This window comes from Poecilia mexicana, unplaced genomic scaffold (genome assembly GCF_051168715.1).
Source record: "Poecilia mexicana isolate PSO_F unplaced genomic scaffold, ASM5116871v1 scaffold_15, whole genome shotgun sequence".
NCBI classification, from domain to species: domain Eukaryota; kingdom Metazoa; phylum Chordata; class Actinopteri; order Cyprinodontiformes; family Poeciliidae; genus Poecilia; species Poecilia mexicana.
The window spans coordinates 7,379,587-7,405,607 of record NW_028263384.1 but is presented as its reverse complement, the minus strand read 5'-3'; the positions used below and the strand labels follow the sequence as shown (position 1 = coordinate 7,405,607).

The window sequence follows — 26,021 nt, the reverse complement described above, 5'->3', positions numbered from 1 at the left end:
CTGCGTCTTACTGGCTCAAACAAACAATAAACAAAATAGTTGTTTTTTTTTAAGTGGCCTACTCAAAGTCTGCACTTGTCTTTAAACCCTCTGCTCAATTGAGTGTGGCCCGAAATCTCTCCTTAGCAACACAACCCATTACCAGTTATCAAAAACACATAATGCAGAAATAATCAGGGCAGTTTGGTTTGGATATGTTTTGTATTTGGTCAGGTTATATCGTCTGTTTGATGATCTGAAAAGCATCAAGATAAAACATTTCTATAAAAAAATTGTAAAAAACCCAAAAAACAAAACACTTTTGGTCAAAACAACTTTTCAGGATTTCTGAAGTTTTCACCAAGTCAAACTTAAGACTTTGTAAGGCCATTATGAACGAGAAGTGAGCCACTGGCTAAGACAAACACCATCCAGGCAAATGACAAAAAATCTGCACTTACCTATGGAACAAGTTATCTAGTTTTACCCTTCTTAGCTAGCTACCAAAGTTTTGCGTAACAGTAAAGTCCTACAAGAAAAATGAAAACTACATAGAATATATGAGATTAGAATCCCACCACAACAAAACTTAAGACCTGTGATTAATGTAACTAAGACCAACTTGTTCTTCAATGGATAAAAGACATTTTAAGGCCATAACTTTAGACATATGAATTTAAGACTTTTTAAGGTTGTGCGAACACCCCAATTTTTTACTTCTTAAATTTAACTTAAATCTGTTTCTGAACATTAATATAAAGCTGAAATCCTTAACATTCCCACTTTCCTCTGAACTACATCCCTGTTAAGAAAAAAACGAGGATTCTAGATGAACAGACCACAGACTGCGTGTTCGGTACTTCATATTGCACTTTATTCAGCTCTGAGGAGGCAGAACTGGGCTGGGAACGTTGTTGCTGTCACAGATCAACACTTATTGCTCCTTGTCTGCACCAGCCAAACCCGTGTCAAGTATTACCACGCAAAAAAAAAAAGAACTTGGTGTACATGGTTTGAAAATGAATAAAAAACTATTTTGTGTGTAAACCAAAGCAACAGGAAATACTGCACATACAGAAACAGCACTGAATGAGTTGGATGGACGAAGAGGCTTCAGACGACATGACATGCTACAATCAAACACAAAGAATGCCTTTTGTTTAATCTCATAGGGGTAAAGTAATGGCTTTCCATTGAAACTGACACGTTTCTACAAACACATAAAGCTACAACATGCCTGAATGTTGGTCCTGTCAGGTTTTCTGCTGTAAGAACATGAAAACATGGCACAAGCTTCAATTCGAGACAGTTCTGTTGGAAACTGAACGTCTGCAATGGATTGACCTTAAGGAGAAAAGTCTCTCACAGTTTTCATGGTTTTTAGAGACAATCAACTTATCGGCCAGCACAACTTTATCACCTCAGGGTTATTTAGTGGCTCCACACTCTCAAAAATGTACCTTTGTTAGATTGAAAGCTGCTCTGATTATAGATTTTGCATTTCAATGAAGCTGAATGAGAACCTGCATGGGTGAAATGAATCTGTTTTCAGGTGAATACAGTGAAGAATCACGACTTGCTCTTCAACTCGGCTTTACACATTCTTTTAGCTTCTTTTGACACTGTGTGTGAAACTTTTTAACGTTTCTGCAACGGGTGAAGTAAACATTCCTGAATTCCTTCAAAGCCTCGGGTCCATAAAGATCGATCTGATTTCAAAACAGTGGATTTTTCGTAAACAGTAAAAATTCACTTATTTTCAAAATTTTTACCAATCTCAATCTGGGTTTAAGTTATTTTTCAGCACGCGAGTGTTACATTTTCAACAAGATTACGTAAAATTCTGTCATCCCAGGTAAAACATGTAAACTCTGAGATGTGACTGAACTTGAATTATGAAAGTTTTGGCATGTTGCATTCAAGTGCGTGTTCTTGAATCCCGTAAAACGAGTTTCATCGAGCCGTGGATGCGTTGCGTTTCTTGTGATTAATTTTTAAAATGTCTCCATATTTAAGCTGTCCTGACTTCTGCATTAGTTCTGCATCGCCACTGCTAAGAGCCAATATCACTTAATATTTAATATTTTTAGTGCTATCATTGAATCTAGTAGCTACAGATTAAAAAATGTAATCCATTTTTTTTAAGTTGCTTAAGTTAGGTGTTTTTGTTAATCTATAAATCAGACTTATTAAGGTCGCAGTTAGGACTAATTTATTAACACTTCCTAATGGTTATATATTATTCAGCCAGCAGAGGGCAGAAGAGCCCAGTTTCAACCTCTGGAGAAGAGAAATCCTCTGTGTTTCTTAGTGGCTAAACAGGACAAGCGGTTGAGGACAGGTCACATGATCAGGGCTGCACAGTGAAGGGGGCGGCGACACGGCTGGGAAAAGGCCTCAGTGATCCAGGATTCGGAGGTTGCCGGACACTATTTTGTTTTCCAGCATGGAGCCGGCCGGAATATCGATCCGATCGCCGTGGTTGGCAATGATGATGACAGTGCCCTGGGAAGACGAGGAAGACAGCGATGATGAGTTCCAGGCTCCTTAAGGAGCAGGCGAGAGGTCAGGGAAACATTTGCAAAACTAGAATAGCTGCGACTCAGCTATTCTGAGCGGGTTAGGTGTGACCCGCCCGCCAGTCACACCTAACAACAATCACACAACTGTTGGCAACTTTCTTGATATATTTGGCAACTTTTCTCAGAGATTAGCCAAAATAGAATCAGGCTTTTTAAAAATCGGTGATCAGCTTAAAAATATATGCAATCGTTGCACTGGCACCTCCTCTACTTTATACACCTAAAATAAAATCCACAAAAATTCGAGTCTTTGTGTTCGAAGCCGTCGACTCGCGTGTGAAACATTTTTGACCCTTGCAGGATTTACCTTCAGCGACACGTTTTTCCCAAACGTGACGTCTCCAGAGACGGTCAGGTGGTCCAGCTCCAGCATGTCGGGGATGCTCTCAAAGCGGGTCAGGTACTCCTGAACCTGAACACAACAACAGGCTTACTTTATCTGGGCCTCGTCTTTATCAGGCAGCGGGTCACATCACTTATTGACCCGTAAGTATCATATTTATGATGTAAGAATGATTAACCAGCACAGTGCAGACGTTCCAATAAAACAGCTAAAAAGCGCAATATCAAATATCAAATATGTAACGGTGTGAACATGTCACATGACCGACGCCAGCCGTGCTCCCAGGTCCCACCTTGGTGAAGGAGCTGCCCAGCTTGACGTGCGGCGTGGTGGGGAACTCTCTCTTGGGGCTCATGGTGAGGGAGCCGGCCTCCAGGCTGTACAGGTTGGACATGACCAGCAGCAGGTCCGACGTGGTTTTGACAGGGAGGAAGCGGCTGCGGGGGACGTTTATCCCCATCGCGTTGTCGAAGCATTTGATCGCCGCGCCCACCGCCGTCTCCAGCTGGACAACGTTCAGCCCTCCGTCGAGCGTCTGAGGGTGACGGGGAGAGGGAGAAATGAAGTGACTGAAATAAATTGAATGTGTTTTTAACTTGTCGTTTTTTTCCCCACTGGACCTCGTCACCACGGTTACAGTTAGCTCCCATCCTGGAGCTGTAAAGAGTTACTTGTGTTTAAGCTTCTATCAGTCACTTACTGTGTTTGAACTGAAACTAGGCACCTACTAGTTAGTCTACGCAAAAGTTTAGTACGTTTTATTGAATTTTAGATCGTCCCTCTTTGTTTCCATCACAGAGCTGAGAACGGAGCACAAATGTAACTTCCAGGTTTTCAACTATCAGTAGATCTGTTGCAATAGCTGCACACCTGAACCAACACACACACACGCACACACTTTTGGATCACACTCCAATGACCTTATGTGTGCAGAGGATTAGCATATAACCACTAAGTAGAACTAACTGCGTGCCAAAGTCCAGCCTACTGCTCAGGGTGTGCTTTCCAAAGAAGATAAATATGTAATGTACTCTACAGCATGGCAACATTAGGCAACACTAAATAATGACTAATTAATTGAAAAACACTTCTTAGATTAATTGTTTTTCAAGGAATCTAAGAAATTTTAAGGCCTTCATTTTAGATGCATGAATTGAAGTCTTTTTTAAGGCTGCATGGACGCCCTGCCTGCTGTAAATGCATTAAGAAATTGCTTCCTGAGACCTCAGACGGAAACATGAGCAGATATTTCTGCCCGCCTCATCTAGACCTGATGAAAGCTCCGAGCCGCTGACGAGGTTGGAGTTTAAAAAGTGAAGCAACTTCCAGCCGCAGAGGGTTCATAATGAGCTAAAATTACCCTGTGAAAGGCTTCTGTGATGTAACACATACAAATGTAACAACAGGAGACTCGGGCAGACGCCGGTGAGAGGCCTCTTACGCAACATCCACAATTTCAGGTCCTTGTGCATCAAACCTGCGCCTGATTTTACCATGCATGAGGGCGGCACCAGAAACCGAGTTGTCTGGCTCTGGGGGAGCCAAAAAGCTCCCGCTCACTTATTGCCTCTTACATAACACACAACTTTATCACAGCGCGAGCGCCGTCGCGTAATGAGGATTACATCTGTATATTCTGCTCGGGCAGAGGCAGCAGTAATCAACAGCGAAGCAGGGCTTCAGTGTGAATTTATTACTTTCATATCCTGAAGTGGTTGTCTGCTCAGTGAAGGATGGGCGAGGGAGCGAAGGTTTAATCTAGCTCCGAGGCAGCAGCCAAACTAAAACCCAGCTTTAAAGTTGGACTTTCTGTTCGCACAGTTTAAACTCACAGCAGAAATAAGCAGGTATTTCTAAAAAGAAAGAAATAGGAATTTTCTGTTAGAATCTAGTACATTACTTCTGAATTTAGGAGTAGGTTTACTACACTGTACACTGTTCTTCTACTTGAGTAACAATATTATGAAGTATCGCTACTTGAGTACAATTTCTGGCTACTCTGTCCACCTCTGCCTTCCTCACCATCTTCTTTATGAGAAAGAAAAAAAGGGATTTGTGTCGTTTGTCACAGTTCCAGTTGCCTTAAACATTTTAAAATATTGTTCTGACTGCATACATATGCAAGCTTAGTGACTTATGAAGACCTACAAACACTTTCCTTTACTTAAACATGCATGTTCGGGAAAGGAGAACAGCTTTAAATATAAGCTGAGTAAAATCTGGGGGTACAAAAATTAAAAACGTAAACAGGATTTTGTTATTTGCATAGACATGTCCTGTAATCTAACTTTTGTGAAGAAAATGTATTTATTTTATCGATACATTAATTTAATTCATTAAAAGGACTAAATAAGTTTTAAAAAAGCTCAACAAGATTTCAATCTTTATTTCCACCAGGTTTTATTTAGCAGCCTCACTGTTTCTAGGCAACAAGGCATATACCAAGATAAGGAAGGGAATAAATCTGTCCAAAATGATCTTTAAATACATGAATAAATTAAAAAATGCTTCTGTTGGATGCTTTTATTAGCATAGCTAGATGTGTAGTTGTGCATTGGTGATTTGGGAAAAAATATTAATTGAGAATCTCCGTCCTAAATGAACAAAAAAAACAAAGCATTCATTTTTTCTACATTTATTTTTTGCGAGGTGCGTCTTTTGCACCCTTCAAGTTTTGAGGATGGGTGAGGTCAAACTAAATGAATTTTCCAGGGAAGAGCCTTTCACCTGAACTGTTTATTTTCCAAACTTGGTCACAATGGCGATGGCTATCTTTGAACAGGTCGTGGAATATTACACGGATGTCATACCACATACCTTCAATTTATCTTAAGCAAAGAAATGAGGACAAACAGAAACTGATGAGGTTTCTTGCTGAGCAACAGCATAAAAGCTAATCTCTTTTCACCAATATTTCTCTTTATCTGAAGCTGATATTTGGAAAATTCTCCATCATTTTTGCTTAGTATGTTTACAAAAAGAAAACCATGATGATACCAGTCAGAGCAGAGTTATGTAATGGGCTGTTTCATCTCCGCCTCGCTCACCTTGGGGTTGACAATGATCTCCATGTCCATGGCGTTCTGCTCCTGCAGCCTCTTGATGGCAGGCAGAGAGATCCAGAGGTTGTTGGTGTTAAAGATCTTGAACTTTGAAACCGACTTGAATTCGTCCACATGAGCTTTGGGCACCTGGGCGATCTCGAGGAGGCGGAGCTTTCCTTCATACTGGATTAGGGTGCCTCCCTGGGAAAAAACAATACAAAAAAAAAAAATCAACAATTTTACTTCATACATTATATCTGTTGTCTTTAAAATGAATGATGATGAGGAGTTCTGGGTAGAACAGAGTTACAGACAAGGATAAATCTTTTTGTGCAGTTTTGGCTTAATTACTCATCTGAGGGCGTTGTTCTTCCAGCAAATGGCCTTTATTAATCTGTATGCTAAAGCTAACAATTAATCAATTACTAAATTATTAGACCATTTTTTCAGTGATCGATTAAAGGCATTTGATTAATCAATTAATCATTTTAGCCCAATGTGAGTTTCACGTCGAAGTGTCCTCGTCCTCCAGGGCCTACCTTGACGTCAGCACGCGTCTTATCTGTAACCTCCATGACGAACTCGCAGCGCTTGCCGTTGGGCTGGCTGACCAGGTGGTGCAGGATGTGCAGGTCAACAGTGGCTCCCAGGTTGTCGATGTTGGACACAAAGATGTACTCCTTTCCCTGCGCGATGAGCTTGTCCAGCAGGCCGGAGTTGTAGAAGCTGGCGTAGATGTCGCCGTGACCGGGAGGATACCAGCCGTCGGCGTTTTGGCCCGTCATGCTCAGGTTTGCAGCCACGGGGAGGAGAGACTCTTTGTGTATGCGGGGGTACCTGGACGGACAAGCACAGAGATGAGACAATCAGTAATGGGATCCTAATTTTAGCAGTTTTTGCTTCAAATGGTCAAGTAGTCACTAACGGGATGCTAATCTGAAACAATTAATTCGATTAATCATGATTAATCGATGATTGAAATAATCGTCAAACTAATTAGTGACTGATTAGCTTATTTTCTGGAATTGTATTATTTGTTTATTTGAATCTTTTAATGTATTTCTAATATGGCCTAAAAGCAGCTTGAGTGGTTTAATGAAAAACTACACAAAACATCATTTTTAAAAATCTAATTAATCGATTAGTGATCAGAATAATTGATGGAATGATGACTAAAATCATCATTCTTTGCTGCCCTAGATATGACTGGGATTTATCCATAAAATCCTTATAAATATTGCTTTTGTTTTTACTCAAACTGATTATCCCAGTGTGACCTGGAGGAATCTTTTCAAATTTGTTTTTAAGGTTTTATCAAGAAGACAGGTGAGGTGCAAAAACCATCATCCATGTGAGAATTAGACAGATCAAAGCGTTTTTATGAAGGATTAACAATCCTCATGAGGAGCTGGACTAAATGTGAACTGGCAGCTCTAGGAAATACAGATGAGCTACTTGGGAGAAAAGACTTACTGCGCAGTGGGCTCATGGTCTTGTTAAAGTGGGATTAATTCAAGTTCTGATTCTGATGATCGTGTTGATATGAGCGCAGACACTTAAACCTCCTGCTTCCCCTGAAGGTGGAACAGTTTTCCAAGAAGAAACTGAGACCTCTTGGAGGGCAAAGAAGTTAAAAGTATGGCAATAAGTCATTTTAACTGACATGTTGCTTACTTGAATCAAACTCACAACTCTTTAACAACTACTCTTCTTACTGAGCCACAAGCCTCCCCGCAGCCTGATAAAGCCTCTTAGGCTAGTGACCAAAGTCAGGTGATTTATATTTTTTTGAGTAATATGTTAATTAATTTTTGTTTCTTAACAAGGGAACACAGGACAAAAGCTCAGGAGAGCAATCTAAGGTGGGAGAAAGAGACATAGGGAGTATACATTTAAGGCATTTAAAAAAAATGGAGTCAGAGGAAGAAGCTATTTAAGAGGAAGCTTTATTTTATGCATGTCTAGACATTCCTGTGGTTCACTGAGGTTGGGAGAGAGCGAGAGAGAGCAAAATGTACAGTAGAGCTAAGTTAAGGTGAGGATTGATGGGGTGATAGTTTTTGCATTGCTAGGCAAGCTAACTGTTTGTATTGCTGTCATCAGATGCTAAGACAGTGTATAATGTTAACAATGTTATTATTTTGTCTTTATTTATTGTGACCCAACCATTGTTTCGGTGCAAATCAGTTTTTTTTTTTCCAGTTTTTTTTTTTTTTTTTTTCCTGAAATAAGGTTTAAAAAGTCTGTTAAAGACATAGCCAGACCTTTGAATGCATGTCTGAGCTTTCCTTAAGTCAAAACATAATGAAGGTGGGTGAATAACTCATGGCTTTGTTTGGTGTTTAAAGCTGATTGTTTTCTCTCCATGTGCCAGTGAACAATGACTGTAATTGGATTTTTAGGAATTACCGTAATGGCCTCAGCGTTTCTTTGTTCTCACATTGAAAATCACTTTTAAAACTGCTCAGCTTCTGTGACATTAAATCCTCCAGCTAGTGTTGCTGCTGCCCCAGAAAAAGCGTTGACCCAGCCTCCCTAAGGCATGCGGAGCTGATGAATAATTGAATCACAACTGGAAAATAAAAGTTCCACTTGGCTGACGAACTGGAGACAGCGTGGCATTAATCACAAACAGGTTCTTCCACATATTACAAAAACATCTACAGTCTATTCCTGATGGTATGTATTCATGAACACAGATAGCAGGTAACGCCCAGGGGGGTTCTTAACACACTAAATGATACCGTTTTCCATCACCTACTTTTCCTAAGATGCCATTTAAAATACTAACCAGCTTCCAGATGTCGTGGTCTCACCTGCTCTGATTGAAGGTGTGGATCTTGACCCGGTGGTGTGTGTACTTCTGCAGAATTTTCTTAGTATCTTCATCTGTGTTGAAGGAGTTCATGAGGACCAGTGGAACATCAGTGTTGTACGTCTTGTTCAGGTGCTATTGGTGATTTAAAGAGAAAAACACACACACAAACAGACACTACTATTACTATTATATTTATCTAGTAAAGAAGGAAAATTTCACATAATCATCACTTAAAAATCCCCAGTACAGACTGATAAAAACGATATTACAACAAAACAATATCTAGGAATTTCCCCGTTGTGTGACAATAAAGGGCGTTTCTACTCTATTCTATTATTAGATCCATACCATTTCACTTATCAGTGAATAACAGAAGTTTCAACACCCATCATATCCCAGAATCCTGTCCTCAGATTTTAGCTCAACGTTTAACAAGAGTCATAGAGACTAATAGAGAAACTTCTTCTTCTTTGCCTGAAGGCTGCTTTCTGAACTTCCTTACTGGGACTGCTGTTAGTCCGCATTGGAAAAACATCACTGGCTCCATCACACTTAGTACTGGGACTCCTCAAGGCTGTGTGCTCGGTCCACAGCTGTTCACAGTGTTAACTTGTGATTCATTTATAGCCTTTATAACTAGATGTACATTAAGAAAGTCAAATATCCAGAGACAATCTGGTGTTCAAACTGAACACAATGAAGATACTTCTTAGAGAGTGTTTTATCCATTTGTGTTTTCTGTTATGAGTATATCTGATGATTTTTCTAACTATCATAGATCTCTGAGAAATCCTGTTTGGTTTTATAGTATGATGTTAAGTATGTAAAGAAAAAAAATAATCAGAATTGAAATTAAACTGAAAATGAGTTAAACTCCTTGAGTTTTTTTCCCCAAAGGCAAATTGGCAAAGCGCTGTATGATTGAACTCCAAAATGCCAAAACAAAGCCATTTCTTCATTTGTGGTTAAACAACAAAGACTTTACAAATACAATCAAGCAAAAAGAAATCTGTTGAAATCTCTGGGGGAGAAAAATTCAGATGACTAATTGAGGCAGAAACAGATGCAGGATGTGAATCATATAGGAGAAGCTGGATTTTGATCCCGTCAGAGACGGGCGTTGACCACCTAAGAGCGTCTCACCATGTCCGACGTCTATAAGCATAATAAGTGGGAGAACTGTTCATCTTTCTGTGGAGTTTTGTGTAAGTGTCGTGGTCCTCCTCTGTGCACAAACAATTCAAAATGTTCCGCAAATATGTGAAACAAAGGCTCGAATTACAGCTTTGCTCTGCAGTTTGTTGACAGTGGGCGTGCGTGGAGACAAACACAGCAGAGATGTTAAAGGCCGTCTCCAGAAACTGGACACTTTAAGTCTCAGTTTTGTGATCTTAAATCAGTTTTGTTTTCAGGATTATTTGAAGCCAAAATCCTTAGAAACACAAGGAGAGCCTTTGGACACACACCCTCATTAGAGAGAAAGTACACTGCCAAATATAAATGATGGAGTATCGTCTGGAAAAGCAGACCACAGGTGTCAAATGTTTTCAACACAAATCTAACTGGTTGGTTGGCAAAAAAGAGCTTTCCAGCAGTAGCATTTCAAACTGATGCATGGCCACATCAGTTCTGAAACAACAATACAGAGGAAGATGAGAGGAAGTGGTCTTATTTTCCCCAAAGATCCTGCTAATGTAATAAACATGTTGGACATTTGTGAAGATGAATTCATAAAGAAGGCAGATCTCGTTGTTCGAAACACCCGGTGATGTGACGTTTTGAGAAAAGCAACTTACAGGGTTTGAGGGGAAACTGATCATGTGTAGAGATTGAGAATTTCAGCTGCTTCCATTCACTGGTGTTTCAAAGGACAAAACATCTGTGTGGACCGCAAATATGAAAGTCCTTTAGTGAAAAGGCTTCCAGTAAATTAGATAAGACTCATAAGAAATTAATAGTACTAAGCTAACAACAGGTATTAATTACATAACTGTAGTTATAGTTTATATTTTCTCATGGTGTACATTAGGATAAAAACATTTACTCCATCCACTGCCATGAATATGGCTTCGGTCAATAATATAGATATCACTTGGGAAAAAATAAACCATTTTTATGCACTTTAACTGATCCACCCTTAATTAATTGGGAAGTAATTTTCACATTTTGTATGTTTTTGTTTATAAAAGTGTTTAGTTTTTTTTTTCCTATTTGATTTTTTTTCCCTATCTGATTGCATTTTTCTAGTCTTTTCCTACATAATATACATTCAGACTTTTAGCCTGTTGTGTAGAAAAACTACCTAAATTGTAATTGATTACTGACACAGTTACAGTGCATTTTCTGGCAGAGATCTAATTGTTTAAAAGAGGTGCATAACAGGTGATTGCAAGACTCTACAGTCCTCCAGTCCTATCAGATCCATTCTCCTTCAGAAGTCCTATTAGCCTCACCGCTAACAACAGAACAAGTTTGCAGTCAGAGCTGGTTTTAGCTCTAAAATTATTCTCAAAATAACATACAATGTTGTACACCGATGTGCCTGATCAAGAATTTTTTTTTTTTTACTTTCCTGGTGATTAAGTGAAATGTTCTCTCACAGGAGAAGTTGTTTCCAGGCTGCTCTGTGTGTGTGTGTGTGTGTGTGTGTGTGTGTGTGTGTGTGTGTGTGTGTGTGTGTGTGTGTGTGAGGTGGCGGGGGATTCGTTTTCCTCTTCTCTGAACAGGCCGATTCAGTCTGCAGGTAATCTGACCCGACCTGGGCAGAAAACTGGAGGCAGTGTGCTCAGAGGAGAGCTGAGCCCCAGGAGTCTCTTGTAAAACCACCTTCAATAAGTGCTACACTGTATTTTATTAAACAGAGTTGGGTGGTTGGTAACTAGTTACTTTTACTCAGTTACATTTACTTGAGTAACTTTTTGGAAGAAAAAAAAACAGAGTTTTAGGAGTATTTTTACTATGCTGTACCTTTTAGTTTCGCTTGTTTAACTTTATTCTTAAGTATCGCTGCTCTTACTTGAGTAAAATGTCTGCTCAAATGTACTTTGCTCATTGAGAGTAACTTCACTGAAAGGAGAATAAGCTTATTTTTACCAAAAATTCACCAGACACACAAACGCACACATCTGTAGTTTCTGCTAAAGTTTCACAAGTTTTGTATCAAAAGAAATTGATTCAGAAAACTTTTGTTCTGCCTGATTTTGTTATTTTGAATGTATACTATTTATATGAATTATTTCCATTTTGATAATTAAAACGCCAAAATTTCCATATAACTTTATACTTTTGCCCATTTGATGTCATTTTTAAATATGAAGTGGCGGATGTTTTGATCAATTACTCAGTACTTTAGTAGATTTTTTTTTATCAAATACTTTTTTACTTGAGTAATTTCTTGGACTGCTACTTTCCGTTTTCACTACAGTAAAAATACGTTAAGGTAGTGCTACTCTAAGTGGAGTACAATCTAATCTCGACACTTCACTTTTATCCAACGCAGATCAAGGCGAAGCCGGAGCTCGGGGTCCCACTAAAAGCAGCAGGAAGATGTGATTGTTGTTTGTATGACTTCCAAAGAACATTCATTCGGGCGTTGGGCGTAGCGCTGCAGCAGAAGTTGAGGTACACGATGGGGCCTAAATAACTGCGCTCTCCTCTCTGACCAGACACACAGCCGTCTCTGTTTCCCTGCCAGACGACACACCAACAGATCCCCTTTCACAGCAACTCCTCACACACACCGTACTGGACTCTTTCCACAAATCATCTCCTTTCCAACAGGAACACACTTATGACTTTATAAAGGCTTGCAGAAACAAACCAATGTCATCAGCAAATACATGTGGTTTTAATTTTGGACTTTTTTTCCCCTCCTCACTTTGAATAGAATTGATTCATTACAAAGTTTTCTTTGTATGAAAAATTTGCAAATGCTTCCAGAACAAAACCTGGTGCAGATGTTTGTGGTATGTTAGATAATAAGAGACACTCTTTGCTCAGCTTCAGTGGTCTGCACAAATCTAAATCTTCACTCAGTTTTTGTTTTCCTTTGAAATCTACTTCTGATCTTTTAAAGAGACCTTGATCAGTAGCTTTCAGACTTTCTCAAGGTTTTTTTTCCCCCCATAAAGTTCAAGTGCGTTTCCACTTGAACCTTTTCCTTTGCTACGAACTAGGGGAATTTTTTGGGGGACAATTCTGCACACCTCTCTGTGTTAGCTTCCTACACCAGGGTAAAAGCTAATTACTTGAGTAGAAATAACGTTTGACAAGTCATGAACAAATTGCCAGAGAAGAAATGGGGAAAAGAGACAAAAACCACAGATTTTGTTTTTTTGGTCAGAGAAAAATTACTAGTTGAAGTCAGGAAGAAAGGATCCCACACTTTGGATAGAGGTTTCGGATCGGGGGCTTTAAAAAGGTAAACTTTGTGTTTAAATTCAGCCTGTTTACAGAGTAAATCAGAGACATTTCAAGGTGTGAGGGGAAACTCACAGCTGATTAACACACCAGGCTTTATTGGCTATTCACATGATTAGTTTTGGTTTAAACCAATAAGAGCTGCAGATCCTTCTCCTGTTGCAGCAGGTCGTGTTGTCCTTATTTAGTATATCCTTGTGGCATATACATATACATATATATGCAGTGTTGTGTGGCATTTTTATGTCAGAACGAGAATGCACTGCTGCCAGAAAAGTACTGAGGTGGCCTGACCCTCTTGGGCTCTGCAGATTCAATTACACAAGAAGCACAGAAGTCAAAACTGACAACGAAACTCTGCAAGAGATCTTAAGAATCCAGGAGGCAAAGTTTGGGCTAGCATAAATGTACGGAAATAGATCTAAAGTTTTTCTCAACACTGTTTTTCACTTTTTGACCAGTGCCTGCTCATTGTGGAGGAATTAATTTTAATCCCATTTCAGCTGTAAAAAAGGCTACTGAACTCAAAGGAATGACCCAGTGTTGTGCAGACAACAAATTTAAACATATTTAATTATTTAATTGAATCTATCAAAACTACTGAAGCTAACAGTTTGACAAAATAAAGGGCTTTAGCTCTAAGGGGATTCTTAAAGAAGGAATATCTGAAAATCCTATTTCAGCCACAGCAGGAAGGAAACTTATCTATTGATGGAGCTGCTGATATGAAGGTTGTGCAACAACCTCAGATGAAAGCAGCAACAAAAGAAATGGCGTCAAGGCACTTATTCATCACTCCTCGAGAAAAAAAAAAAAAAAAAAAAAAAAGGAGGATCTATATTCCGTTGGTTTGGTTTTTGTGCCTCAAAGGAGACTTGTGTTGTGACTGCAGATGTTTGCAAGAAGGCAGAAGAGTGTTAGGAGAAAAGCTGAAAAGAACTCATTTCAATATCCGCAGCAGAAAAACACTTAGAAGTGTAACTCACCAGTTCAGCAGAGTTTATTTTAAAAGCTAAATAAGCTTCATTAAAGAGTTGAAGTCTGGCAGATGGTTGCCACATGAAGAAATGCTACATTTACATTTTTTTCTCCATCATAAAACAAGCTTGAAACACAAAACCAGTGTGTCTCACTGCTAGAAGTCACAGCTTTTGGATGGATTTAAAGCTAATGTGTATTTATCCAATTTTAATCTGGTCCTTTTTCAATGGCACTTGGCATTCATAAAAACTGAAAGATATAACCTGAACAGCCCACCTCTGACCTTTTTCACACAGCAAAAAATATCTGATTTGAGTCACTTCCTTATGTGGCACAAAGTCAGATACCTGTCCGATTGTTTAATCCAACTTTTATGTCAATGACATGCATTATAATTACTAACCAGAAGAAACCAGAACAGATATAATCAGTGGCTGAAAGAAAATTATGATTATGAACTTATGAAATAAGTCTGTCAGTAAAGTCACAATCGAAGCAGACTTCGGTCAATGCTCCACAAAAGTCTGTTGCTATGGGTGTGCTGTGGTGGCGCAGGGCTTAAGCACAACTCACATATGGAGGCCTTAGTCCTCGACGCAGCTGTCGCAGGTTCGATTCCTGGCCTTGGCGACCTTTGCTGCATGTCTTCCCCCTTCTCTCATTACCCAATTAACTGTCACTATAAATTGTGCTTTCTTTTTATAGCTTCCTTCATTTTGTTATGATCTTGTAACAAAACTGTTGGCTCCCATTGCTGAATAAACATTAAAATCCATCCATAAACGGCGATATCCTTTATTACTTTGGCAAACAATGCAATCTCAACTTTCTTCTTCTGCACAGGGGGATCACTTGAAACCATTATTCACACAGACACATTACTCAGTATGAAAAATATATATATAAGCATTGAAGTTCAGCAAAAAATTGGAAATGCGTACTGTGTGAACGTAGAGTAAGATTAGTAAGATCCCAGAACAGAGCTGGTGTGCAGATTTGATTTCAGATCTGCAAAGTAAAAATGCTGCCATTTACAATTTATTCCAATTGCAGCAACAATTTAAATTGTACATGTTCACTTCATGGTGACAGTCTACCACAAAAAATATTAGGGAAACAGAATTAAGAGGGGAATCTTTGTTTGTGGTGTGGCTGCTAGGAGTTTGCACCTCGATTTGCTGCACGGTCAGGTCCAGGAAGGTGTTCTCGTTGCGGACGCTGATCAGGCTCTTGGGGCCCTTGCACCCCATGCTGGTACCCAGACCTCCGTTCAGCTTCACCACCACCAGCTTGTTGAGGCTGGCGGCCACGCTGTCCGGCAGACCCCGGGCTGCGATCTTATCGTACGGCTGGATCTGTAGGACGAGGGCAGAAATTTAGACTGTGTAGACACCAAAACGGTTTTTCTCCTCTATGAACTAAACAAAACACAAAGTGACAAAGAAATATATCCCAACAATGCTACTACATGTCTGACTTCAATCAACCAGCCAAACTGGTTTCTATATACATTTTTGAAATTCAAAGATAAGCAGAAGTTTTCCATTGTCACTAATATTCTATTATTTATTTCTTTAACCATTTACAACACCTCCCCCCCCAAGCCCCCCAAAAATAAAAAAAAACTATCATGCAGATAAAAAAACCTCCAAATATAACCCGGTATTGCAGGACATTTCTGGCAGAGGAGCTTGACACACAGCAGACCACCTCTGCTTTGTGTCCCATCAGGCGTAGAAAGTACTTAGTAGTTATCCAGTTAGATTAACCTCTGAGTGGCTGCTAGCATCTCTGCATCTGTGCTAACAGTGCATTGCAGCCACTATACGCCCAAACTGAACACATGATTAAGAATTTTGGGTCTGTTGCAAAAAACTGAGAAATTTTGAGAAATTTTTCAGAAAAAAAAAGTTTTTGACTTTTGGAAAATGTCTGACTTTGGCAACTCAGACATTTCCGAGTTTGTTCGAGAAAAATCTTTGTGATTAATCTAAATATTTCTCAGTTTTATTCTAGCAAATTTTCAACTTTTGAAATTTCAAAGATTTTTCCTAGAAAATTTCTCTCATCAATCTAAAAATTCCTGAGTATTTTTCTTCCAAATTATCGACATGTCAGACATTTTATTGTCTTTATGGAAATTTTCTGTGATTAAGCTAAACATTTGTTGTTGGTGGAAATTGACTCCTTTTTTTTTCTTCTGTCTTCAATTTGTCTGATACGTCGTCGTGTAAATCAGGTAAAGTTAAAGAAATACAAAAACAAACAGGAACAAATGTCAGCAAGATGAAACTTTGCTGAAGTTTGCAGAAAAGCATTTTTTTTTCAGGGTGAAAACCATTTCCTCAGAGGAAGAGAGACGATCCTTCATGGAATGAATTTCCTTTTGTGCAGGAGGTGAATGTCTGCAGTCATCGGCTCTATCAAAGGAGAATGCATTTTTTTCTTAAACATCTACTCATGTGGTTCACACTGACAATTTGAGCATGTCAAATCACAAGCCAGACTCACTCCCAGGCAACAGGGGATAAACCTTGCTGCCAAGCTGTAAAACTCCTCTTTGCTTTTAATAATTCACTCTCCACACATCCGAAAGCGTTTTACATCTTTCTTTGCACTGCAGACAAACATTCACAAACAGTCAATTTTTCAACTTGCTGATTTCTTGCTTCCCGTTTGACTCGGCTGTTTTCCAGCTGCTGCTGCTAACCGCTCAGGAATCCTGACGCGGAGCGCAGAGCTCTGACTTCAAATACGTCATGTGTGGGGAGGTTTGGAAGTTATAAACCGTGTTATTTTAGATTCCCAGAAGAAGATCGTTTTATAGTTCTAAAGCTAAATATTTAGAGGATGGTGGAAATGCAGCCACGATACGCGAGATAGATGGGTTTATTGAGACCTGCAGCTTCTAAAAAAACAAATGTTTTATCTCCCAAACCATGACTGAGTCCAGAAGAGAGACGTACTAAATAAAGGAGAACCTTCTGATTGCGATACCTGCAGCTCTCATAGCAACGTCTTTAGAAAAGCATCATGATTGTCTCAGAACTGAACCAACTGGATAAAATGATCTATATATGTCTATATATATAAAGCACACACACACACACACACACACACACACACACACACACACACACACACACACACACACACACACACAGCTGGAATGTTGTGTTGTTTTCATGAACTCAATAGAGTTACAACAAAGAAGCAAAGGTTCATTCCAGGTTTGGTTTCTGCAACCTGAAATACAACAATCCAAATTACCAACAGTAATATAGCAGCATACTTAACCCTGAGACATTCCAAGGTACAAACTGTTTCCAATTAATGGGTGACATCAATTTATTTTCCAGAGTGACACATAACCCAACATGTTTTAATTGCCGGATTATTTGTCCACGCCCTTTCTGCAGAACAATGCACAGCCGAACTGACCTGAGCACTGGAAACAGGAAGATGATAATAACCGCAGCTGTAAAAATACCTTTCAGTCTTGCTAAACACTAATAGCATCTTCTCAGGTGATTTTTTTATTTTCAGCTTTTCTATCTTATGCTCTAACTCATTCAATCTGTCCAAGAACAAGACACAGAGGTCTTAAAAGCTCAAGAGAGCTTCTTGAAAATAAACAAAGTTAATAAGGACACGTTCCAAACTGGGGTCCTGAGAATATAATCTGGTAGTTTTTGTTTTCCCAGAGGAGCAGATGGAGCCGGACTCACCGAGTCTTCTGGAGGCCGTTTTATCTTGATCCATTCCACAGACGGGCCCTTCACCTGCAGGAATCTGTGGAAGAGGTTCTTGAAGCCCTTAAAGTCCTTCATGCAGACCTGAAAGTGTAGACGGAAACATTAATGTAGCGAGTGGTTTACAGATTCATTTCATTCACTGTGTTTGTGATCAGGAGGGGATTTCTTTTTAAGCTGCACCCACTCTAGTTAGGGTAAAGAGTTAAACATATATCCACAGTGTACAACACTGAGATTAAAGGTTTATATGTAAAAAAAAATGCTATTTATATTTAAGTTTTTTTTTTTAAGTGAAAAACAAATTAAACATTCTAAGGTCAGTCTGGTTCTTATCTATTTAAATATAGAATAGAAAACTGTAAACCCAATTCAGTCTCATTAAACCAATGATATGAATTTATATATCTAAAATAGTGAAGGAACTCGATTAGAAATTTTAATCACGTTAACTGAACGGTTTTAAGAAACTAATTACAATCAATCACATTGTAATTCAAAAACCTGTTTTAGTGCTAAATTATAAATATGTCTAATAGTAAATAGACATATAAGCTCAATAAAGAAGATATTTATTGAGCTTGTAAATATATATTTCTTTTTTCTTCTTGTATCGACTAGCAGCTGTTTTGCTCTGAAATGTTTTACCCGAAACATCTGACTCATCTTAACTCTCATGTTTCTGGCTGAAATGCCTCAGTGAAACCCCATAAATTAAAGAAATTAAGCGGCTGTTTATTTTTCCCAATAAACCGTGTCTGCACTCCTGTAGGTGTAACCCTGCTTGGTATGACGCTCCAGTACGCGTCAGGTTTGAGTTTTCCCAGCATTGCCGTCCGCCCCTCTAAATCACAACCAGATGGTCTCAGACAGAGAGGGGAGGGATGAAGACGGGGTGCTGACGTACGTCTCTGTCGGCCCCCGTGACCGTGTCCACCAGCTTCTCCAGCTCTGCGTCCATGGAGCTCTCCAGCTGCTGCCGCATCATTTCCTGAAACTGAGCCATGCCTTTGTGTGGCACTCTTTCACTCAGACCTGAACAAACAAGACAGAAAAGAAGGAAAGGTCAAAGTTCTCCTCTTTCCACCGATGCAGCAGGCATTCATGGTGTCTCATTTCAGATTTTCAGACTTTCGCCTCATTTTCTAAGCTCAGAATTGTCCGTGAGACGAAATGTGGGGATTTTTGCCCGCTCGTGTTGCACTGTTGGTCTTCCTTCAAAAATAACTTTTGTTGTGAGATATTCAACCTTTTCATGATAATGAGGACTTATGGCTAATATCTCTCGCCAGAGAGATCTCTAGTTGCAGTCAGAGTGTCACGTTGTCTGGTGAAAATAAGCATAAGTCATTGTCATAAGCCCAAACAAAGTATGAAGGAGAGTGTCTCAAGCTTGTGATGTTGATGAAACCATGTTTAGGAGTTTTTGGAGTAAGAAAGGAAGTACTTCGTGAGCTTGAGCTGTCCTGTCGATTAATGAGCACTACTCAGTGTTTCCCAAAGTGCTGAAGAAATCTCATTCAATCTCAAATAGCTTTTTGTCGAAGGAGGTATGTTGCAAAACGGAGCAAAGGAGCTACAGTTCACTGCTAAGCTAACCAAGCCCTAAAGAAAATTAAGGCCACAAGCTGGTCTGCTAATAAATTTGTTTCCTAGTATTTCAAATGTTGACCAGATCGCTGTCCCTCCAAATTCACTTTGGGAGTCTGTGACTTTTCTCTAGAATAGAAAATATCAGAGCAAGTTCACCAATGACTAAGAGCTTAGGATGCACGGCTCTGACTGGAAACAGAAATGTGATGCAATGCTTCACAAGATTGCTTCATACCACAACCGTACTAGCGGTCTGCCAATGGCTTCTCTGTTAGTATCGTTCGTCCAAACACGGGGTGTACTCCTCCTTTTCAGAGTGGGCTTGTATCATAACTGGTATGAAAACAGAGAACTGGGTGAAGAAAGATTTCTTGTCATCTGACAAGAAGTAGTAAAATAATTACCAGTTACCCAATTTCATTACCATCCAAACCTCAAGGTAAACATCTGAGCGGCTTTCAAATATGAAGGGTTGTTGTGATTTTGATTTTTTCCCCCTTTGGTATCAAGTGATTTTTTTATTTTGTCCATGTTTTTGTAAAACCTTTGTGAAAACAATCTAGCAAACTGATTGCATTATTGGTGAGTGTTATAGTGAGTTTGGAGCATGAAGTGCCGTGTTACTTCCCAGCAGGAAACCCGTCACCAATGACCTCATAGAGAGTCTCAAAAGAAACATAAAAGCTCTATATTGCAACTATAAAAAAACGGAACAATCATGGCTTGTTTGGAAGGGTTGGAGGACCTCTGGGACAGTCCCAGTTTGACAAATAGTTGGTCAGAATACAAAACATCTTCATTTAAAACAAAACTCAGCATATCAGTATTAAGACCTTGCACAATCATCAAGCGCTTGACAAAATCTACAACATAATGGCTCAAGAATAAAGATAAAAAGTCATGAGACAAAACAATAAGCGTGTGGCTGATGTTAATGGTTGAGCTCAAAGTTCGGACCCTTAGTGCAAAGACTAATAACCCGAAGCAACCCTTAGGTGTCGACCAAAATATCACTGCGAAGTTATGACAGACTAATAAAGCTATAAAGGAAATTACTACTTGAAGTTGTTGCTGCTAGTAGGTGGTTCTATGAGCTACTGGGTTTTAAGGTGTGCTTTTCGTCTCCATGGCAGTAATGGAGCATTAGAGAAGGTTTGAACAGTGCGGTACGGCAACATTATGGCTGGGAAAGCAGCAACCAGCTCTTTACATAGATGTTTAGTTACATTTTATACAGAGTGCAGTGTGTGTGTGTTGTTGGATATGACAAATAAAATGATAAAAATCTGAAAGATTTCATCATGAAGAAACTAAAAAAAACTCCTCAAATAGAATAATGATACAAAATAAAAATGATGGTGTCATTATAAAGAATAAGTAGAAAAAAAATAAATGAAAAAGTAAATAAAATTGACAGACAAGTAAAGTAAATGTGCAAAAGATGGAGGAGTGATTAAATTATGACTTCTTTTTTAACCACTTGAAACTCCAGAGGTTGAAGCGTTCATATCCCGGGGCCTTTTTTAATTTCTAAATGAGTGTGAACTCACACAGTCATCCATGTGTTATTTGGAAAATCCAATATGCTGCATAAAAAATCAATAGGGAACAATGTGAAAAAACAGTAGAGGACGAAGGAAAAATGTCTGAAAAACAAGCAAAAAATAAATAGTGTAGTGTTTTTTTTTGTTTGTTTGCATTATTTTTTTTTTTCACAAAGAGAGAAACATTAGATTTGGTGTGAACCAAAGGATCCATAGAAAGACGGTTAATGACGCTAGCTTCTGTTACTTGGGTAATGAGCTAAACAATCAGGCAACAGGACAAACTCAATCTGCATGACTAAACAGAATAGGTTGTACTTTTCCACATCGTTTTAGATCCTGTTTGCGTTCACGACCAGCTGAAATGAGGAACAAACTTGTACCAGTTGAAATGTTCAGGAAATATTTCAACTGAATCGCAGGAGAGATGGTTTAGAAACACAAAACGAGTCCTCCTGACCGCCTAGCTGCTGAAACGCAGGTTCACCCAGTTCTCTGCCAGTGGAGGAAACACGGAGTATCGAGATAATTAACAGACACAATGATTAACAAAACACTCCATTCCACTCGGCATTATGCAGTCTGACAACTTACCGTAGTTAGTCATTAAAGAACATTAAAATGTGAATCGAGCCCCCAGGCAGCTTGAGCAAATAAAACTAAGGAGGGACACCTTAAATGCTGCCGTTTCCATTAGGGCTGCAACTAACGATTATTTTAGACATTGATTATGCTGACAATTAATCAGATAAAAATACTGACACATTCTGCAAATTGTTCACTTGACCACTAAAGTCTCCTTTATACAATACTATAAATATACTAAAAGATACAAATAAACAATTCAATTTCTTTTTTAAATCAGAAAAATGAACTTTGTTTTTTGCCTAAAATGCAGGATTCCTTTAGTGTATACATGATCATTTGTAGTAAAAGATGCATCTGCAATAAAAAAAAAAAAAAAATAAAAAAAAAACTAACATCAACAGTGTAGGTCAGACCTGCTGATTATTTTTTGGACTGGTTTACTTTACTATTTATTTACTCATTTATTTCAAGAAGTAAGAAGTGTGTCGAAGAGTTCAGAGTTTCTATCGCAGCCTCACTTTGTTCATGTGGTGTTACAACATTCTCATCAGTCCCAACCAGAGTCCCACCAAACTAACGGCGGACGAGCTTGTGCTGAGTTAAGGGTTAAGGAACTGCTCTAGCTCAACATATTTTAATCAGTTGGGTAAAAAAGAAAAAAATCCCTGATAACTTGAAGACAAAGAATATTGTAGTCAGGATGCTGACAGTGGGAAAAGGTTTTTCCTCAACATAAGAACCAGATCCTTCTCCATAGCTCACTTTGGCTGTGAACACCCTGAATGTTAAAAACATTGAGTCAACAACCTCTGGTAATCAAGTCTCCCTTGTAGAAACTTGATTAACTGTTATTGGCTAGCAGGCAATATATATATGAGATCAGAGGACCAAGGAAGCTTCCTTTATAGGACAGGTGAAAACTCGCAAAGTCAAGTCAGTCTTCAACCACTGCATTAAAAATGCTATCAGCTCACGTCACCTGGATGGGATTGGCTGAACATTGTCGGAGCTCCATTTCATAAAATGAAACATGGTGTAAACTTTAATCAGTATCCCTACATGATGCTGTAGGGATACTGACTGGAGCTGAGCGGAAGGTGCAGGGTTTTATCCAGTATATTTTAAGCCTGGCGGGCCACCAGGCTTTACTTGTGCCCCCACCAGGCTAAGCATTGCTTATTTATTTAAGTCTTTTAAAAATGTTTGCATTTTTAAGACCTTATAGTTGGTGTTCAGGTGTTAATCTTCAAATCTTTCAATAACACATAATTATCAAGTGATATTTTCAAATTTCTTGTCAACTTAAAAAAAATGTTTAAATCAAAAACACGACAGGCCGCTGGATGAATGACTGACCTAGCGCCAAACCACTAGGATTGGCAAGTTTGGAAACCTTGAAGTGGATGGCAATCCTTGAGACTTCAGAGTGGGATTAAGGTTCACTTTTCCTCTCTAAAAATACACCCAGTGATGCCATGTCCACTGGTCATTGTTATTTATGTTGAATTTGAATGCAAATGCATGGCTTTCTCTTTGCAGTCATGCATAAATGCCTTTCGAAAAGCACTGCAAAAATAGACTAAATGAGAGACGTCTGAAAACCTTGTAGGTGGTTAGAGGTTAAGACTAGTTTAAAGCATATACGTATCATTTATTATCAAAATGAGGAGCTTCATAGTAAAAACAGAACCTTCCATTTTTGTAGCAGTTATGAAAAAATACACATTTCTGGTCTTTAGTGAGCCAACAGTGATTGTAGTTCATTGTCCCAAGCTTTGGGAAATCAGACAACAAAAGCAAATGAATTCACAAAGTTTTTGCTCATGAAAAGTTAGAACATGAACGAGAGAATGTTGACTCTAACTTTACTTCATAAAAAGTAGTGGCCAACAACAGACAGGGTACAAAGGGCAAAGTCACGATAATCCAAGCACTCTGTGCTTTATCCTGAAGGAAGCTCTGACTGAAATCTAAGAGGAGTAAAACTGAACCTATAGCAGTTGTAAGCAGATATGACAAAACCCTTCTGTATGTGACGAAAACTTTAGCACTTTGTGATTTAAATTGTTAGGTGGAATAAAACTGCATGTTTGGAGTAAGAATAAAACAACAGAAACAGCTGGACGGCATTTAAAACACAGAAGGGATATTAGAATAGGACCATTAGGACATTCTGTCAGATAATTTGATACATTGTTTTGTAAACAATGTAACATTTAGTTACATAGTTTCAAAATAGTTCCTTACCTTCTACATAAAGTGCCATGTTTAAGCTGCCAAAGTACTATGAATCCAGTCGACAAGTTTCAATTAAAAACTGTGATTACTTTCAAATAGTTTTTTTTTTCACTCCATGAGATTCACTGACAAGCGAAGAAGGGTCATTGAACACGGCATCCCGTAAAATGAACCCGAAAGTTTCCATGCGGTAATCTTAACGCCGCCCGTCCGCTCAGTCCTTCATTCATCCAGTCGTAGGAGCTTTTTAAATCATCCCACTATTCCCAGGATCTTGGCATCCTGTCAGAAGTCAGACTTATCTTATTGACAGTCAGAAGTCAATCCGGACACGGAAAAGTACGCTTGAACCAGAGCAAAGCAGGATCTGTTACTGGTGGCATTCCCAGTTACCACTAAAATCACGTCACCAATACTGGCTGTGAATCCAAACTCACACCTCTGTTCACGTTTTATTCCCCACTGCCTCGCCCCCTGTGTGTGTTTTTATTGCTCAGTTCAGCCCAGAAACCACTTCTACACCGACACTGTCAATCATTAACCGATGGGATAGATGGTGTGTGTTGAAAGCGTCCTTAATATAGAGGGAATAAGGAAACTGGGAAAGATTGGTGGATGGATAGGATGTCATCCAGGAATGCGGTCCAGAGGGGCCAACTAATCACGCGGAAGGAAACGTTCGCTTTTCCGATAAATATTTTTGGCAAAGCGGTTAGGTAACTGGATGATAGCATGAAAAAACGTCTCTCCGGTTGAACGACAGTCTTCAGCACAAACCCGAGAGAGCAATATTTAGTGTGAAGCCATTTTCTTACTGTGTTACTGTGGGATGCTGGCGGAAGAAAGTCAATGGTGTCGGTCGGCCTGGACCACAGCAAAGAAGGCAGCGAAGACACGCTCAATTCTTTTTAAACCCAGGCTACCTTAAAACACCATGCCACTGTTCCCTTTACTGGTCCTCTTTATAGGGGAAAAAACTAAAGCGTAAATAATGAAAAACTTAAAAAGGTAAACAGTTCTAAGATATTTTACAATTCACTCCCGTTCCAAGCAAGGGCAAATGGGAACCAATGAGAGGGCTTCTTTCCTGTGATGAAATTTTTGGGCACCAATCGTTTTTTGCGACGTATATTCGATGGTTTTTCTTGCCAGTGATGGAACGTAGACGTACACGACTAGACGCAGCATTGGTTTCGTCGTTGTCAAGCAGAAACGATACGTCGGCCATACTGTGAGTGGCAAGTTTGTCTTGGAAAACGTGATTTCCGAAAAAAAAAAAAACAAAACCATATAAGTTTACGTCGAACTTTGTTTGATAATGTTAAACAAATATACAATATACAATAATGTATGTTCACTTTGGTACTAGGAGGTTATGGAGGTAAGAACTGACAAAATCACATGACAAGAGCAACATGAAACACCCTAAACTTACTATATTTCCCTTTTAAACAATTTTGTCACCTAATCCCATTGTACTTTAGTCTAATTAAACATTTATTCCGTTTTGTGGAGGGCGCTAGTAGTCACCAAAGAGAAACTTCTAAGATTTTTTTTTCACAAGTGTTTGACTTCTGTAATGCTATAAAGGTTTTTCCACTGATTGTTGAGAAGTTTCTCTCCTTTTCTCTCGAAGTTTGTTTCTGACAAGAATTTCTCTAAAGTTAAGAAATATGTACAAAAAATATGTGTTCATATTATTTAAAAAATAGCCATTTATACCGTACAAGAAATATAACTCATGGTAGCATGTAGTGCTGAATGATAGATTTTTTTCCCCATCACATCAGAAAACAGTTAACGTTTCAAATGTTTTAATGTTTTAATTGTGAAACATTAAACATTAAAACATTATTTCACATTTAATGGCTTTTAAGCTGTTTAAATGCCAGTCGTGAACTGGCATTTAAACAACTTAAATGTCAGTTGTGAACTGGCATTTACAACTTTTTGCATGTTTTAACAAAAATGCCCTCTATTATATGGCGTTGATTTCGATCCAGCATCTACTTATGGGTGTCTATGATGGGAATTATGTCGCTTTTTCTGGATCCGAACCACTTGGCTTAGCAGGAAGAACCGGATTCTTCGACTACCAAACGGCTCTTCGCATTATGTATAATTAAGGCAGCCAAGATTT

The 26,021-nt window shown here is 38.9% G+C and overlaps 1 protein-coding gene across 2 annotated transcripts; it reads right to left on the bottom strand.

The window, feature by feature from the left end:
* Nucleotides 1-831: 831 nt before the first annotated feature.
* ugp2b (UDP-glucose pyrophosphorylase 2b) lies at nt 832-25,334 on the bottom strand. 2 transcript variants are annotated; one of them, XM_014980177.2, is made up of 10 exons: nt 24,697-25,334; nt 18,826-18,953; nt 17,895-18,002; nt 15,336-15,521; nt 8,765-8,898; nt 6,488-6,785; nt 5,952-6,149; nt 3,197-3,439; nt 2,869-2,973; nt 832-2,484 (listed from the first exon to the last, which is right to left on the bottom strand). In XM_014980177.2, the coding sequence occupies exons 2-10, from the start codon at nt 18,922-18,924 to the stop codon at nt 2,377-2,379; spliced, it is 1,479 nt and encodes a 492-aa protein (XP_014835663.2). In that variant the 5' UTR covers nt 18,925-18,953; nt 24,697-25,334; the 3' UTR covers nt 832-2,376. The 2 variants fall into 2 exon arrangements, with proteins under 2 accessions (XP_014835663.2, XP_014835661.2); XM_014980175.2 differs by lacking the exon at nt 24,697-25,334 and adding an exon at nt 23,891-24,649.
* Between the last annotated feature and the right edge of the window lie 687 nt (nt 25,335-26,021).